This window comes from Colletotrichum tamarilloi (genome assembly GCF_030869305.1).
Source record: "Colletotrichum tamarilloi strain Tom-12 chromosome Unknown Scaffold_12.1, whole genome shotgun sequence".
Lineage (NCBI taxonomy): Eukaryota > Fungi > Ascomycota > Sordariomycetes > Glomerellales > Glomerellaceae > Colletotrichum > Colletotrichum tamarilloi.
Genome location: NW_026849395.1, coordinates 243,569 through 258,471, shown reverse-complemented (window position 1 = coordinate 258,471; position 14,903 = coordinate 243,569). Strand labels below are relative to the sequence as shown.

Here is a 14,903-nt window from a genome sequence, read left to right as displayed (position 1 = left end):
ATAACACTTAGTTTTGATATAATGGGCGCCCTCAGGAATGCGGCACTTTTCGTGCTGGCTGTCTCCTTCACAGTCTTCGTCGCCTTCTTTGGCCGACTGCCGGCTCTAAGGTTCGTCATCATGTTTGTTCACTGGCTGGAGAACAGAGGCATCTCACTTTTAGGAACGTGGACTCACCATTTTGGCAGACACACGCCAATTGCAACGATGCATAGGATAATGTGGATCCATATCCCAAACGGCTTCCTTGCTGTAGACAAACTCATCACGGGAGGGAGGTTCTCGACGTCCATGATACGCTTTGGCAACTTCATGATGCATGACCGGCACCCTACCGTCGTAGTAAGTGTCCGGGTTTGCTACAGATTCGCGAAATTCAAGGCCAGACTGACGCTTTCCAGATCTTCTTTCTGCTCATCCTCTCTGTTTCGGAATACCTATATCTCCCGGGAGCGTGGCCCCAGATTTCGCTCTTGCACAAGATCATAGGCTGCATCGTCATCTTCTTCCCCTATTGGTTCCTGTACCTATCCGTCATGGCCGACCCGGGTTACATCACGGCCGAGAATCACGCCTACTACATGTCCCTCTACCCCTACGACTACTCAATCTTCTACCCCGGACAGAAATGCAGCACTTGCAACCTCATCAAGCCTCCCCGCTCCAAGCACTGCAGCATCTGCAAGCGCTGCGTCGCGAAACTCGACCACCACTGCATCTTCATCAACGGCTGCGTCGGCTACAAGAACCAGCACTACTTCGTCCTGCTCCTCCTCTCCACGGCCGTCCTGACCTCGTACGGCGGGCTCCTCGGCTTCTCGCTCCTCTCCAACAAGATCGCCGCCAACTACCCGCAATGGGCGCTGTGGCCGCCAAAGGGCATGGAAGTCAAAGAGTACCTCCTCATCTGGAGCTGGGCCCTGCAGGACAACGTCGGCATGGGCGCCGTCACCCTCCTCGCGGCCATGACCTCCCCGTTGGTCTGGGGCCTGCTGGGCTACACCTTTTGGCTCATCTACTGCGGCACCACGACAAACGAATCGCTAAAGTGGTCCGACTGGAAGGCCGAGATGGACGACGGTTGCGCCTTCAAGCGGAGCATGCCCGTGAACCGCGTCAAGGACAAGCGCTTCGAGCCGGAGAGGACGCGCTGGCCGCTGCAGACGCAGCAGGTGTTGACGAGGACTGAAGACGGGATGCCGCCTCCAGACCACGGGCCTGGCGATGGCGAATGGGAGCGCGTGTGGAACCTGAAGGATGTCGAAAACCTCTACGATTTGGGGCTGTGGGATAACTTGGCGGATATCTTTGTGTCGAATTACGACTTCAACGTCAAACGAGACCAGCCGTCTGTGGAGGCCCTGGGACGACAGAGGCATTCGCCTAAGGCCTGATGGGCTCGTCCTTCCGTAAGACAAGTTTTGTATACGTAGTGTATAGTATTAATGTAACATGCAACGACCAAAAAGGAATGATACTGCAAGTCGACACTTATGTGGTTGAGGTAGCCAGGACACGGTGTCATATGGATTTCAGACCACTCAGGACGAGGCATACCCTATCAAAATACGGAGCAATCATGGAGGCCCTTTCAACGTTTGTCTTTGTTTCATTTCAACGTGTCTCATCTAATTCGTACCTGGGGCTGCTGAACCCAAGGGAACTTCAGACGCCCCAGCTACTCAGGGCTTGTAAAGCCAGTCTGAGGATCTAATGATGCATGCCGCAGAACTCTCCATACCGTTTGTGCGTGTCAGCCAGTCGCCTGCAGGAAGTTCTTCCACTTCTCAAGCAGAAAAATTGGCTTGACGTTGCCACTGAGTGTCCAAGGTCTCGTCTTCGAACGTTTTCACGCTTACAGAATGGTGCCGAATCTAGGGAACAACGAACGTTAGAATGTAATCTCAGCAAGATTGATGTAACTTGGAGAGACATACCCAAATGTGCGCTTGATGCTGTTGACGTAGTACTCTTGCCAGTTACGCTTCGTGGCCTCCTCCTCGCCAACAGGGACGCCGTCCCAGTTGACACGCATCAGCGTGACGTGGTCGACGTCGTTCTGGTCAAACTCGATGCTGAGCTTGGAGAAGTGGCCCTCGGGCCACTGCTTCAGGCGCCAGCTCTGGACAATCTTCTTGGGGGCGCTGAGCTCGAGGTACTCGCCCGTGACGTTTCCGTCAAACAGCTCAAACTTTGCGCCCTTGATGGCGCCCTGGAAGACCTTGGGCGGCGCGCGGGTGAAGGCGGCGATGCGGGCGGGGTCGACAAAGGTCTGGTATGCCTCCTCGGCCGTGGTGCGGAACTCGGCGGTGTCGGTCAGGGTCATGGTGTTGACGACCTTGCCGGAGCTACCCTTGACGCTGGTCGAGGCGGTGGTGGACTTGGCCGTCGTGTTCTGTGCCTGGTACTTGGGGGTCGAGAAGCCGCTGGACGGGTTGGATCCGGGGGCATGCTGGATGTCCTTGCCGTGCTCGGCGATCAAGGCTCCGGGCAGCTTGAGGAACTCCTTGCGGAGCTCCGGCACGAGCTTGGAGCGGACGAGGTCCTTGACAGGCTGCTTCTCCTTGGAGTCGGAGTAGATGTCGATGTCAAACTAGCAGGCAGGCAAAGTCTCAGTAAAACGGGGTGGCCTTTTGACAATGCAGAGATTTCACAAGAGAGAGACCCACCACAAACTCATCCTCCTCAGTGTCGTGGGCGACCTCAGGAACGGTGATGGTGCCAGAGACCTCAGCCTCGTCGGCAGTGGTGCCTGCGCTACGTTAGCGAGGCTCCAGAACACACGACTTCACAAAAATGGTACAATGTCAGGCAGAGACAGTCGGTTGAACGAGGTTTTTTACGGGATGTGAAACACATGTGCTTGCATTGATGGACCTACCGGTGTATTCTAGAACGAGCTTAACATCGTAAATGGTGATGACCTTGCCCTTCCTCTGGCTAACGTCGACGTCGCCATCCATGCTCACAACCTTGCTAATCTTTGCCGTGACACCGCTATCGGTAGTCTCGACTTTCGCCAAGCTCTCCTCAAGGTACTGTCTCGCCCAGGCCGAGGCATCCTTGTTGACCCAATGCCAGTTGTTGGGGTTGTGGAGGACCATCTTGTCGGCGGTGACTCGGTTTCTGATTCAGGCTGCGAGGTAGGAAATGGGTGTCTGTTGAAGATTCCAATTGCAAGGTTAGCAAAGGAACAAGTATATGCGTCGCGAGGTTTCGTGGGTTGAAGAAGTAAACAAATAAATTGTCGGTTTGTCCCGGATCAGTGGTTGGTCAATAGACCGCAGCGTTTTTCATCAATAAGGGAGTACAAATCACTCTATGACTGGTGCCAGCTGGTGTATCATCATATTGGGAGAAGATGGAAAGAAAAAAGGCGCGGGGTAGATAAAGAAGGGGTGAGATTGGGGGTCAGTCCTTACCTCAGTGCGGATTGGCGCGTTGGAGTGTCATGTCCAAGGAAGCGTTGCGCATGGAAAGAAAAGGAAGATGGGATTAAATCTGAGCGCGGGACCTCTTTTGAAAGAAAGCTCTAGAATTCTGACGGCCTCTCCGCTGCGAGGTGGGCTGGGCGGTAAATCGTCGGCCGATTGGTTTGCCCGTAGTTGCGGCTGAACCCCACCTTCCATTCCACTTGCTCGTGCCCGACCTGCCTGTTCAAGGTCACCAAATTGGTAGACCGAGATTGGCCTGTGCTTGCCATGGTATTGTTGGTACTCATTCAGTAGTCTTGCAGATTTCACATGTTCATCATTCGTCCAGATCAATGTTGCGTACCACAAATCCACGAAAAGACGAGCCCACATGCTCGGTTCGGATTGCTCAACTCCTTTTTTGTTTGTCTCAGCTGGCAATAGTTTCAGGGCAAAGGGCATACTGCGTCGCTGCACTACAGCTTTCTTCTTTCCCCCTCATGTTGTACCAGATCCTTGGATGAACTACCTTAGACGAGATATATCGGAGCCGATACATGGGACTGCAGACGTCGGCTCATCAGGCAAACTATTTGTCACAAAGTCTTTCTATCAATCGGAATGCGACTCATCTACATACTTATTTTTCCATCGTCTGGAACATCAAACGGGAAAAGAAAGCTGTGATTCAATAAGGTCTCGCTTACGATACCTACAGCTGCAAGCAAGTCCAGATCACGGAACGGCAAACACCACTTGCTCTCCATTCAAACCAGACCATAGTATATGAAACAGCTGGCTTGCAGGCGGCAGGCCGATGCAAAACCTGAGTGCCTTCCAGGCCATTTTCTAGAAGCCGGATGTGGTCGCTCCCACGCGGCCAACGTCCGCTCTTGGCCTACTATTTCCGTGCTATTTGGGGCAGGGTCATCTGCAGTCCGCGATGCCATTGAGTGATTGCGTTCTGACCGTTGCGTTCACACGATGTCACCGTGAAGAGGCCTAAGGACGGGATCTCAACGGATGATACCTGCTCGACTGTCCGGATGCCGCAGTGCCGATGCTTGCCAAATTGCCTCGTTACACGGTAATGAGAAAGCAGATGATCGATGCACTTTTCAAGATTCTTGCAGTCCAAAATATGCTCGATGGCATCGAAAACTTCCATTCTCAGTTCTTGGATACTCCGCAAAGCCATATTGGTTCCAAGCAAACGGGCCTTGAGCAATATTTAGAACTTCCATGCCTGTTCTTTGCATCCAACCCCGCAGCTTCACGTATCCACAGGAGGTTTCTTCATTCACGTGGAAGCTATCTGGTACCTCAACCCTGTTCGATTACAGGACAGGGCCCAGCCACCTCGATATAAACTCCAAAGACGGCCAAAGTTCCAAACAAGCAATAAGTCGGTGAGGAAGACTCCCGAGGTCTGGCTCTTGACTAGGACTTAAGCTTGCTCAACGCTAATGCCTGCTTTCCATCAAGGCTGCCAGCCAACGACCGAATCACTCGTCCAGCTTCATCGGGCGGGCGGCGGCCGCGGAGAGGAAGTAGGGCCGGGAGAGCAACGGAAGCCTTTCAGACTGTCGAGCAAATCGAAGGGCATTTTAAGCGCCGACAATCACCTCCGCGTTCTTTTCACAGCACCATCAACCAATCACAACCCCAGACATCTCTTTGACTAGCCAGGGTCTAAGTATGCTTCCAAGAATAGAATGACCTCCCACGAGAAAACCAACCAATCGATACGGCCGCCTACCAACGTCTCCACGAGTCTCTTCTCTTGGCCCCATCAAAATGACAGGCCATTTTGGACCGGACCCTGGCGCGATGCTCACTCATCTTTCCTCTTGTTGGGCCGTGGCAGGTCGCTACGAGCTTTGCGTATGCTATGTTCCATGCTCGCCTCTTCTCGTTGGTTGTCTCTTGCTCAGGTGTACTGTGATAAGGTCCGCTTGCTATGTCGGGTCGACAATGCTCAGTACTGCGACCCTGACTCTGGGCTTTATGCCTTCCTACCTTCTAGTATGCCGTCCCGGCTGATGATGGTCGTAGCAGTACCACGCCATTTCATCATTCTCAAGTGGGAGAAGAAAACCAGAGAAGAACTGCAGCGACGGACCCGAGACGAGACAACAGCAACGCGGATAGCAGCCAGCACCTTAGCTTTGTCGGCATCTGCAGGCCTGTCATGCAGTCGCGACAGCCACATGGGATGTTGCTGGTCGTTCCGCACTTTGCTGTCCGGCTCGCTTTCACAACCCCATGCCGCAAGCAAGCAAGTGCTGCCCCTCGCGAATGGGCGAACGTACTTCGTACCCATCCATACCTTGACACCCTTTCGAATTAGCTCAATACCCTGTCATGTATCGGCTCCCGCTATGAGGTACATATGTGCTCTGCACCGAAGTCGGGAAACGAGCTAGTCGCTATGTTTGCTGCAAGTTGCAACAACTCAGCGCCGAGCATCAACTGCCTTTAGTCCCGGCCTTGAGATCCACCATTGCGCTTTTGCTCCGGGACCCGGCTGCTATTCCTGTCGTTTCCTCGTGCTCCCGAGAGCCCGCTGTTTTCCATGCCCCTTCTGCTTCTCACCCCAATGTCTTGAATCTGGGCCACCCAAGAGTAGGGGTGCCACAGGGGTGCAATTCTGTCGGCGGGCGATCAAGCGTGAGCCAGGAGCGAGCCAGCAACCCCGGTACCCTCCTGTACGTGGGGTGGGATGTATGTACCTCTTATGCAGGAGGTTGACCACATTGCAGCAGACCCGACCTAGACATGACCATCTCTTTTATCTTCTGCGTCCTCCCACTCAAACTTTTGTTCCCTTTCGCTTCAGCCGCGCCCTCCCCCTCCTAGGTGTGACACGACCTTACTGCCGGCTGCCTGTCCGTCCTCTCGGTTGTGCGGTGTGTTCCTCGACATGAGATCGGCTTTCCATCAGTCAAGTTGAATGGGCTGGTAAAGAGTGGAAGAAGTGCGAAAGAGGCCGGCAAGTTGCTGGCTGAGGTATCCTTAACCCCAGTGAGGGTCTAAGTCGTCCTCATCTCCTCGAACCGACTCCGGTGTCACTCCGAGTCCACAACCATCTCAAGTTTCTGACGTCGCCGGGAGTTGCTCAGCTCAGCGGGTGGCCATTTGGCTTACAATGAACAATCCTCGCGATCCAACCCGGTTGCGCCAGGGTCTCAATCCGCTTTTAACTCAGTCTTTGGGTGCATACCACAACCAGGTCAACACGCCGCTGTCAGCAGTGTCCTCATCGCACTTACACTCGGCTGCCCACACTCCTGCAAGCGCAATACAGCCTTATAACCCACAAGAATGGATAGCTTCACCTGCTGCCGGATCCGAAAGGTCCCATCAATCACATCAGTTCCCTGAGCAAGGTATCTATTGACCCAAATCTGCATTGGGCCTGGCCGGCTTTGCTGACCAGCCTCCATAGGATCACCATTACCTCCGCCTCCGTATAGTCCACCGCGAAGCCAACGACCACCGAGCGGCTTCTTCGAGTCCTCACCAGCGGCGAATACTTCGGCAGCACGAATTCCTCCCACAAATGTTCATAGGCCGTCCCCGGAGCCCTCAACAAACACATCGTTCCCTCCCCCACCTGGAGCCGGAGGTCGGACAAGCTCACGCGAAAGGCGCTTCGGTTTTCATTCCCTGAGACGGAGCAGAGAGCCCCAAGAATCAAGTCCTCCAGAGCCGATGCCGCCTATGCCTATGCCGTTATCAAGGCCAACCCCTCTTCAGATCCAGATCCCACATCCAATGCCACATCACAATGACCCGAACTCATCACACGGCCCGCCCGGTGCTCGAAGAGCTGCTTCCGCAAGCGCAGTTGAGACACCGACTTCAGCTCGCTCACGTTCGGCGTCCCAGTCAAGATGGGAACCAGGAATGCCCCTCCCGCCGCCACCTCCAGTCCCACCACCAGCTTCGTCTCGGTCACAGAGCGTGCAGAGCGGGCCGAGAACAACTACACCCGTGGCTTCACCGCCCACAAGGCGCCCTCCGCCAACCGGCGTTGCAGCCCTTGGACCAGTACCTCCGACTCCTGCAGACTGGGTTGATCAGCCCGAGGAACCTAGTAGCTCATCACAACGGAGACACTCTCCAAAGTTAACCATCGATACTGCTAGTGCTGCGAGCTCTACACAGACCGGAGAATCAAGCAATTCCGGCGCTTTGAGCTCTGGTGGCAGTCTAAGTCGGGCGAGAGCAGTCCGCCACGACAAGACCATCGTTCAGCGCCGGGCTGAGAGCCGGACCAGACCGCATAACTCGATAGATGGGACCATCAACCCAGTCCAGCTCAACGACATTGTTGTTCCCAATGAGAACACGCTTTCACGTAGGTTGACGATCAACAGATCAGGACCAAGAAGCGGGGGACGGACATCGAACGACACGCCTCGAACTGACGAACACTCGACTACGCCGCGGGCACCCGGGTCGTCATCGTCACGCAGTCGAATTGAGGCGGCAACACCGCCATTCTCACCTCATCCGTCAAAGGGCACGCCCATGATGGATGGATCGCCAAGCGTCTTACCAAAGGCGCTGCCAACACCGCCGCCGCAGACTCGATCGGCATCGAGCTCTCAAACAAGATTCAGCTCAATGACACCCGCTGAGGGCCCTCCATCAGCATCCATCTCATCCACAAAGCATATTGTCATCACGCAAACTGCGGATCAGTTTTGCTGCGAAACAATTGAGCGGTTCCAGGCATTCGCTACCCAAGAATCTACTGCCGCCACCGATGCTGAGCGGGTTCGCATGTTTGCCGATTTCATCGTGAACGAGTCCAGGATCAGGCGAGAAAGGTATTCCTCTGCCATCGGCGCTATGGGCTCGGAGATCTTTGATCTGACGAGGGATCTCTTCCGTCCCATGGTTACACGGCGTGAGTCGGCAACTTCACAGGCTGAGTGGACGCCCCAGTCATCCGAACCTACGCGATCCCATCGCGGATCGATGAACTCGGTCTATCGCGAGACGCCCGGGGAGTCCAGCTCCGCTCCTACATCAGCCAACGTTCCGGGCTCGCCCATTGCGCCATCGGCAAATAACCCAAATTACTCTTCCAACTACATGCCGTCGCTCTCTCCGATATTGAGTCTCAGCGTGAGTGACAACCATGATGATGGAGATTCCCGAGGCCGACCTGCCAGTAGATGGTGGGAGGCAGACTCTTCAGGGGCAGGAGGAAAATTTGTCGAGAGGTCCAAGAGAGAGTCCAAGTACATGGGCGTGCCAAAAGAAGCCCACGAAGCCTTGCAATGGGAGGACAGCCCGCAAGCGGGCCCCAGTAACCCGAGGTCTTCGGGCGAGTATCCTCCCGAAAAGACGGGCTGGCATGAGATGGAGCCCGTGGTCACACCGCAACCACTCCGGTATTCATCGGAATCCCTTGGCTCATCAGCTTCGCCCACGACGCCGAACCCAGCCCACCTAGACGTCTCTCGACTGGTGACCCTTCCGCCGCCGTATCCTCGTCATCATCCAGCCGTCAACAATAACCATCCAGAATTGACCGAGACTAGAGTAGCCGTTCGCCAGATCAGCGACCTCTCCCAGATTGAAACTACGAAAGAAAGATTCCATGTCACCAGCACGAAGAAGCGCGAGGAAGCCGCAAAGGCATCCATTGAGAGGCGAAATGCTTTACGCTCCAATTTACAGCAGGAAATCAACGCCGGCAACATTTCGTTTGCCGATGCGTCGACCATCGAAGATGATTCGGTGGCAGCCGAGAAGGAGAAGCAGAAAGAGCTGGGCAAGACAGAGTTTGAGCAGTTCCAAAGCCAGGTCGTCATGCCCCTAAACGACCTCATCACCGGCCGCATCGCCCAGGCCACAACCCTCTTCGACAAGCTGGCGGGAGGGCTCTTCGACGACGTCGCTAGCGCCGCCGACATGCCCCAGGAAGAAGGCGACGACAAGCCCGAGCTCCTGGAGAAGCTGACGCTCCTCAAATGGATCTTTGAGGCGCGAGAGATGCTGCACCGCGCCATCTTTGACGTCCTCACGGACCGCAATAACCGCTACCGCGACGTCGTCCTCACGCCGTACCGCCTGGCCGGCAACGAGGAGAAGCTCCAAAACGCCGTCGCCTTCTTTGCCGAGGACGCCGCGAAGCGGCAGCTGGCTTTCGCGCACGAGGTGTTTGCGCGCACGCAGGAGTTCCAGGCCGTCATGGAGCGCAATGTCATGCGCGGCGTTGAGGTGCAGCTCTCCGCCTTTTGGGACATTGCGCCGCCGCTGTGTAGGCTGCTCGACAAGATCGCCCCCGCCGACCCGGAGGCCTTGCACATCCAGATCCCGTCGGCCGAGTACGACGAGAACCCGTCATACCGCCGGCATCCGCTGCAGTACCTCTTCAGCCTGCTCCTGCACACGGAGAAGAGCACGTACCAGTTCATCGAGTCGCAGACGAACCTCTTGTGTCTGCTACATGAGGTCAAGGAGGCCGTCACGCACGCAAAGGCAAAGGTTGTGCAGAACGAGATGGACGACGGGCGGGGCAGGGAGTTTACCGCCGAGGAGCGCGATGCGCGCGCGCAGCGTCTTCGCGACGAGGAGGGACGCATGCTGACGGACGACTTGAAGGAAAAGGTCCGCGTCGTGCAGGACCAGTGGACGAGTGCGCTGGGTGAGAATATCAAGAATGTGAAGCAGATGTTGGGAGAGTATTTGCTCGAGACGGGCGGGTGGGATGAGACTTTGGAGGAGGGCGGTGTCGGCAGCGTCTAAATGAGCTTTTCAATAGACGAGAGAGGAGAACATGAAGAGGCTGGGTATGATTTACTTTCTTATATATCTTCACGGCGACGAAGACGTTGATACCCCTTTGCGTATAACGACTCTTATTTACACTTCTTGTATATATTTTCCAAGAAAACTCTTGGTAGGAGGTTTTTTGTGAACCAGGAATTAGCTAGACATGGCACGAAGACATGATATTGAACGGCATGAGATTTTCAACCAGTATTTCCAAAGTGAATCGTAGTGTTTTTTCATGTCTTTTTTCCTCTCTGTCTTTGAGTGATGTTCTCTGCGCCCCGTTAAGTTTCGTACAACAACTTTCCCACCCAAACGCCCATTATATTACATTTATAAACACGGCACCTTCTTCCAAGAGTGGAGGGGTGGTCGCCGTCCCTCGATCTTGTGCTTCTGCATCCCCCATCGAGGATTTCATTGATCGCATCTCCCTCACTTCTAGTCGACAGCTTCTCCAATACAATTTCGTAGAGCCGAGCTTCGTAATCGATCCATTGGCCCATTCATCGCGGTCACCTCCTCAAACCATCCATCTCGGTCCTGAAGGGCCACACACTCTCGCCCCCCTCTCTCTGTCAGAAAAAGACTTCATCCCACCATCGATAGCAGTCAGAACAGGCGCTTTATTTATTCTCCAACCGGTCCCTAAACTCCTTGGGCAGATCCATGCCGACCCTCCGCGCCGTCAAGCGCACGCGCTCCTCCTCGTCCATGTTCATGCCCGGGTTGTAGCGCTCGAGGAGCGTGACGTAGGTGCGCTGGGCGCGCAGGTAGGCGGCGAACTGCTCGGCCTCTGCGGCGTCGGCCGCGGCGCGGGACGAGTCTTCCTTTACGGCGACGGGGGCTGCGGCGAAGCTGGTGCGCAGGCGGTTGTGGATTGCCGAGCGCTCGCGGGCGAGGACGGGTCGGGGCGGGAGCTCGCGGAGGAGGGAGCGGTAGAGGGAGCGGAGGTGGGGGACTGTGGTCATTTTGGCTGTTTTGCTCTATTGATTTGCCACTGCTCGGGCGCTTGAGAGGTATGCGAAGAAGATGAAAGCAATGGCGGAGGAGGATGTGGTGGTGGTGGTTGAGGTGTTGGTGGTGGTGAAGATGCGACGGGATTTTTTGGATTGAAGCTTTGCATTGTGAGCATCGAAATCCGAGGCCGGGGTCCTCCTTTCGTTGGAGCTCTCCCGATGCGCTCAGCGGGTGTTAATGTGGGACCCGTCCCAGGCGGGCCCTGCTGCAGCTTACATAGACTTTCGGGCAGGTTCTTGCCTTAGAACCTCACCTCAGGCACTTTCAATGGAAATTTGAATTCAGCCCGCCCCAGGTACCCTAGAAAGGCCTGAAATGCTTATATTACATAAGGCAAGGAAGCCAACCTGAGCTATTACCCGTGGACGGCTATCGGTCGCATCCACGGCCCGGCGCCGGCACCGGCAGCAAGCACGGATGGAGGGGTCCTGACTCTGGATTCTCGACCCCTCCTTGACAGAGCACTTGCAGCTCTAGTTATGGCAAATGCTTACCACATTTGAGCATCTTTTCTTCAAGTCTGATTTTTCACTGGCATTTTTCCAATACCGATCCTATCCACAGAAACAATAAGTGGAGGGCGGTGTAAAAAAAAACGACGTGACACTGCAGCTCTACGAATACCCATTAAGGTACCTTCAGGCGTCCAAGTTGGCCTTCTGGGTGAATTGACTCGTTTGTGCGTCCACAATGGCCCATCCCATGACGCAACAGCCGCCATGTTAAACACATGCTGGAGCCATAGAGTGAGCCAGGAACCAAGGAGCTTTGCCTCCTAGACACAACTTTCCCCCTCCTCCACTATCCGCATCCACATTGCGCATCCACACAAACCGCCTTCGACCTCCCGTCTTACGTCTAGAGTTCCATGCCCTCCAAGGTCCGACCATCAAGCGGAAACAACAAAACAAGACAGGAACCCACCTCCCGTCTCTCTTTCGTGCCCTTCCTCCTCATCTCCTCCGTCCTCGTCGTGACCCTGGCTATCCTATCTCTACGAGCTCTTCCCCGGCTCTCCCTCCTCTCGAGCCACTTCTTCCCTCTCACCACGACCACGACCCTCTTCTCTTCCTCCTCGTCTTCCTCGACAAAGAGAGACTCACAACCCGCCATGTCATCCTACGCAAAGGAGCTCGAGGTGGCCCAGCTGGCCGTCCAGCGCGCCTCCATCCTCACCAAGCGCGTCTTCCACGAAAAGGCAAAGGGTACCGTCGACAAGAACGACAAGTCCCCCGTCACCATTGGCGACTTTGGCGCCCAGGCCCTCATCATCGCCGCCCTCCGCCACCACTTCCCCGACGACGAGATCGTCGCCGAGGAGGAGGCCGCCCAGCTGCGCTCCGAACCCCAGCTCCGCGACCAGATATGGGACCTCGTAAAGACCACCCAGCTCGACGACGCCGCCGCTGAAGCCTCCCTCGGCGGCGGCATCGCCTCCGCCGAGAGCATGATGGACATCATCGACCAAGGGAACAGCAAGGGCGGCGCCGCCGGCCGCATCTGGGCCATTGACCCCATTGACGGCACAAAGGGCTTCCTCCGCGGCGGCCAGTACGCCGTCTGCCTGGCCCTCATGGTCGACGGCGACGTCAAGGTCGGCGTCCTCGGCTGCCCCAACCTTCCCGTCGACGACAAGGCGCCCCTCGCCGCCGACATCGGCTCCAACGCAAACGACGACACGGGCTACGGCGTCATCTTCTCCGCCGTCCTCGGCCAGGGCGCCACCTCGCGGCCCCTCCGCACCGGCGCCATCGCCTCCGGCAGCCCCATCTCCATGAAGCCCGTCACCGATCTCTCCGCCGCCACCTTTTGCGAGAGCGTCGAGGCCGGCCACAGCGCGCACGACGACCAGGCCCAGATCGCTGCCAAGCTCGGCATCACCAAGCCCAGCGTCCGCATGGACAGCCAGAGCAAATACGGCTCCATTGCCCGCGGTGCCGGCGACATCTACCTCCGTCTGCCCGTCAAGGCGACGTACCAGGAAAAGATTTGGGACCACGCGGCCGGCGACCTCATTGTGCGCGAGGCCGGTGGTCAGGTTACGGATATCCAGGGCAAGAGGTTGGACTTTGCCGTCGGACGGACGCTGGCCAACAATAAGGGTGTTATTGCCGCGCCGGCTGCGGTGCACGGCGAGGTGTTGAAGGTTGTCCAAGAGGTCTTGAGCTCGAAATCTAGCTAAGCAAAAAGTCTTGGAAAAGTATAATAGTAAAAAACATATGAAAGAAGTTTTGGACTTTTTGGATTTTGCGATTTTTCCTCGGCGGTCTTGAAGAACCAGCAGATAAATAGTGTACATTGTTTGTCTCTTTTTTCTCTTTTCCCATCCCCGTACAGTGATATACAGCTATACACAGCCCTCCAGAAGCTCTGCCATCGACACACCACAACAACAGTCGACTCGGTACCAAAGCCCAAAGAAGTGCCACACCACATCCCGTACTCTCCCCGCTCCCACCCCAACCCAACCGTCCGCGCAGCGAAATCGTCTATTTGATCTTCTTCTGCTTCAGCTTAATCGTCTGGTCATCGATAAACACGCCCTTGCCCTTATACGGTTCCGGCGGCCGCCACTTGCGCACTCTTCCCGCGAAGCTCATCATCAGCTCGCGGTCGATGCTCTCGAGCAGGATACGCGTCGGGCTCGCCGCCGTGACTTTCACGCCGCGCGGAATCCCCATCTCGACCGGGTGCGTGAAGCCGAGCTTCAGGCACAGAAACTTCTGTCCGGGGAACTCTTCCAGGCGGCCGCGCTGCTCGACGCTCGCGCGGTAGCCGATGCCGACGAGGCGGAGGATCGCCGTGTGGCCTTCGGAGACGCCCATGATGTAGCGCTGGAGGTAGGCCCATGTCGTGCCTGGATTTCAAAGTAGTCAGCAAAGCGCGTTCAGTCAATTGGGATGTGACTCGACTCTCGCGGAAGACGAGAAGACAAGCTTGAACTTCCTTGAAGAGGGCAGTGAAGGAGAGGGAAGGGAAAAGACGGCAAAAAATAGTAAAGAAACTCACCCCACATCTCGCTCTGCTCCTTGATGTTCGAGTCCTCCACGCTGAGAACCGCCGTGCTGCCCTCGACATCGTAATCAATTTTCAGAAAAGGCGGGATCTCGAGATCCAATTCTCCTGTAGCAAACCAACAAATCCAGCATTAGCCTAAGCCCCTTGCAGTCTCCCATCACCCCCTTTCTCGAATGGACACCACCAGAGAAACGTACCAAGAGGCCCCGTAACGGTAACCGTCCTCTTGTAAACCTTCAAGTAGCTCGTCGGATCCTTCTTCAGCTTCGGCTCGCTAATAGCCAGCTTCACGCCCGGTGGGATCGAGACCGGCGTCCGCCCGAGCTTGGAGTTTCGTGTCGGCGTCGAGGAGAACTGGCGAGGTTGCTGCTGCTGCTGTTGAAGAGCTGGCACAAGGAAGGCTGGTATCGTCGTGGCCGGCGAGGCGGCAAACGCCCGCCTCAATGCCGTCCTGGAGGCCAGCATTGTTCGTTTCGTCGGAGAGATTGGCAAGCTACAACACACCTCCCAATGGCGCGCTCGCTCAGGTGCTCCTCGACAATTAGAATTGGGGACCCTCAGCAACTTTTCCACGTCTTAGTCAGCGATGCGCGATCCACAACCTGGGTACTTCCGATTGGCCCCTGCTTAGCTCGAGAGGAAAACTAAGGTACCTAA

General features: G+C 55.9%; 6 protein-coding genes across 6 annotated transcripts; 3 read left to right on the top strand and 3 right to left on the bottom strand.

Moving 5' to 3' along the window:
* Positions 1 to 21: 21 nt before the first annotated feature.
* Positions 22 to 1,394, top strand: CTAM01_04896 (DHHC zinc finger protein; the record flags this gene model as incomplete). The annotated part of the gene is made up of 2 exons (XM_060520926.1): positions 22 to 342; positions 402 to 1,394. 2 exons carry the CDS (start codon positions 22 to 24, stop codon positions 1,392 to 1,394), a joined length of 1,314 nt encoding a protein of 437 aa, XP_060384295.1.
* Positions 1,395 to 1,855: 461 nt separating this feature from the next.
* On the bottom strand, positions 1,856 to 3,104 carry CTAM01_04895 (uncharacterized protein; the record flags this gene model as incomplete). Its single annotated transcript, XM_060520925.1, has 4 exons — positions 1,856 to 1,874; positions 1,938 to 2,593; positions 2,670 to 2,752; positions 2,882 to 3,104. The coding sequence occupies 4 exons, from the start codon at positions 3,102 to 3,104 to the stop codon at positions 1,856 to 1,858; spliced, it is 981 nt and encodes a 326-aa protein (XP_060384294.1).
* A 4,086-nt stretch (positions 3,105 to 7,190) lies between these two features.
* On the top strand, positions 7,191 to 10,181 carry CTAM01_04894 (uncharacterized protein; the record flags this gene model as incomplete). Its single annotated transcript, XM_060520924.1, has 1 exon — positions 7,191 to 10,181. One exon carries the CDS (start codon positions 7,191 to 7,193, stop codon positions 10,179 to 10,181), a length of 2,991 nt encoding a protein of 996 aa, XP_060384293.1.
* A 653-nt stretch (positions 10,182 to 10,834) lies between these two features.
* On the bottom strand, positions 10,835 to 11,179 carry CTAM01_04893 (FMC1 protein family; the record flags this gene model as incomplete). The annotated part of the gene is made up of 1 exon (XM_060520923.1): positions 10,835 to 11,179. The coding sequence occupies one exon, from the start codon at positions 11,177 to 11,179 to the stop codon at positions 10,835 to 10,837; it is 345 nt and encodes a 114-aa protein (XP_060384292.1).
* Positions 11,180 to 12,096: 917 nt separating this feature from the next.
* Positions 12,097 to 13,410, top strand: CTAM01_04892 (3',5'-bisphosphate nucleotidase; the record flags this gene model as incomplete). The annotated part of the gene is made up of 1 exon (XM_060520922.1): positions 12,097 to 13,410. One exon carries the CDS (start codon positions 12,097 to 12,099, stop codon positions 13,408 to 13,410), a length of 1,314 nt encoding a protein of 437 aa, XP_060384291.1.
* Positions 13,411 to 13,717: 307 nt separating this feature from the next.
* On the bottom strand, positions 13,718 to 14,810 carry CTAM01_04891 (ribosomal protein L6; the record flags this gene model as incomplete). The annotated part of the gene is made up of 3 exons (XM_060520921.1): positions 13,718 to 14,085; positions 14,238 to 14,351; positions 14,444 to 14,810. Coding segments are annotated over 3 exons (849 nt in total), but the record flags the coding sequence as incomplete, so codon positions are not given.
* Between the last annotated feature and the right edge of the window lie 93 nt (positions 14,811 to 14,903).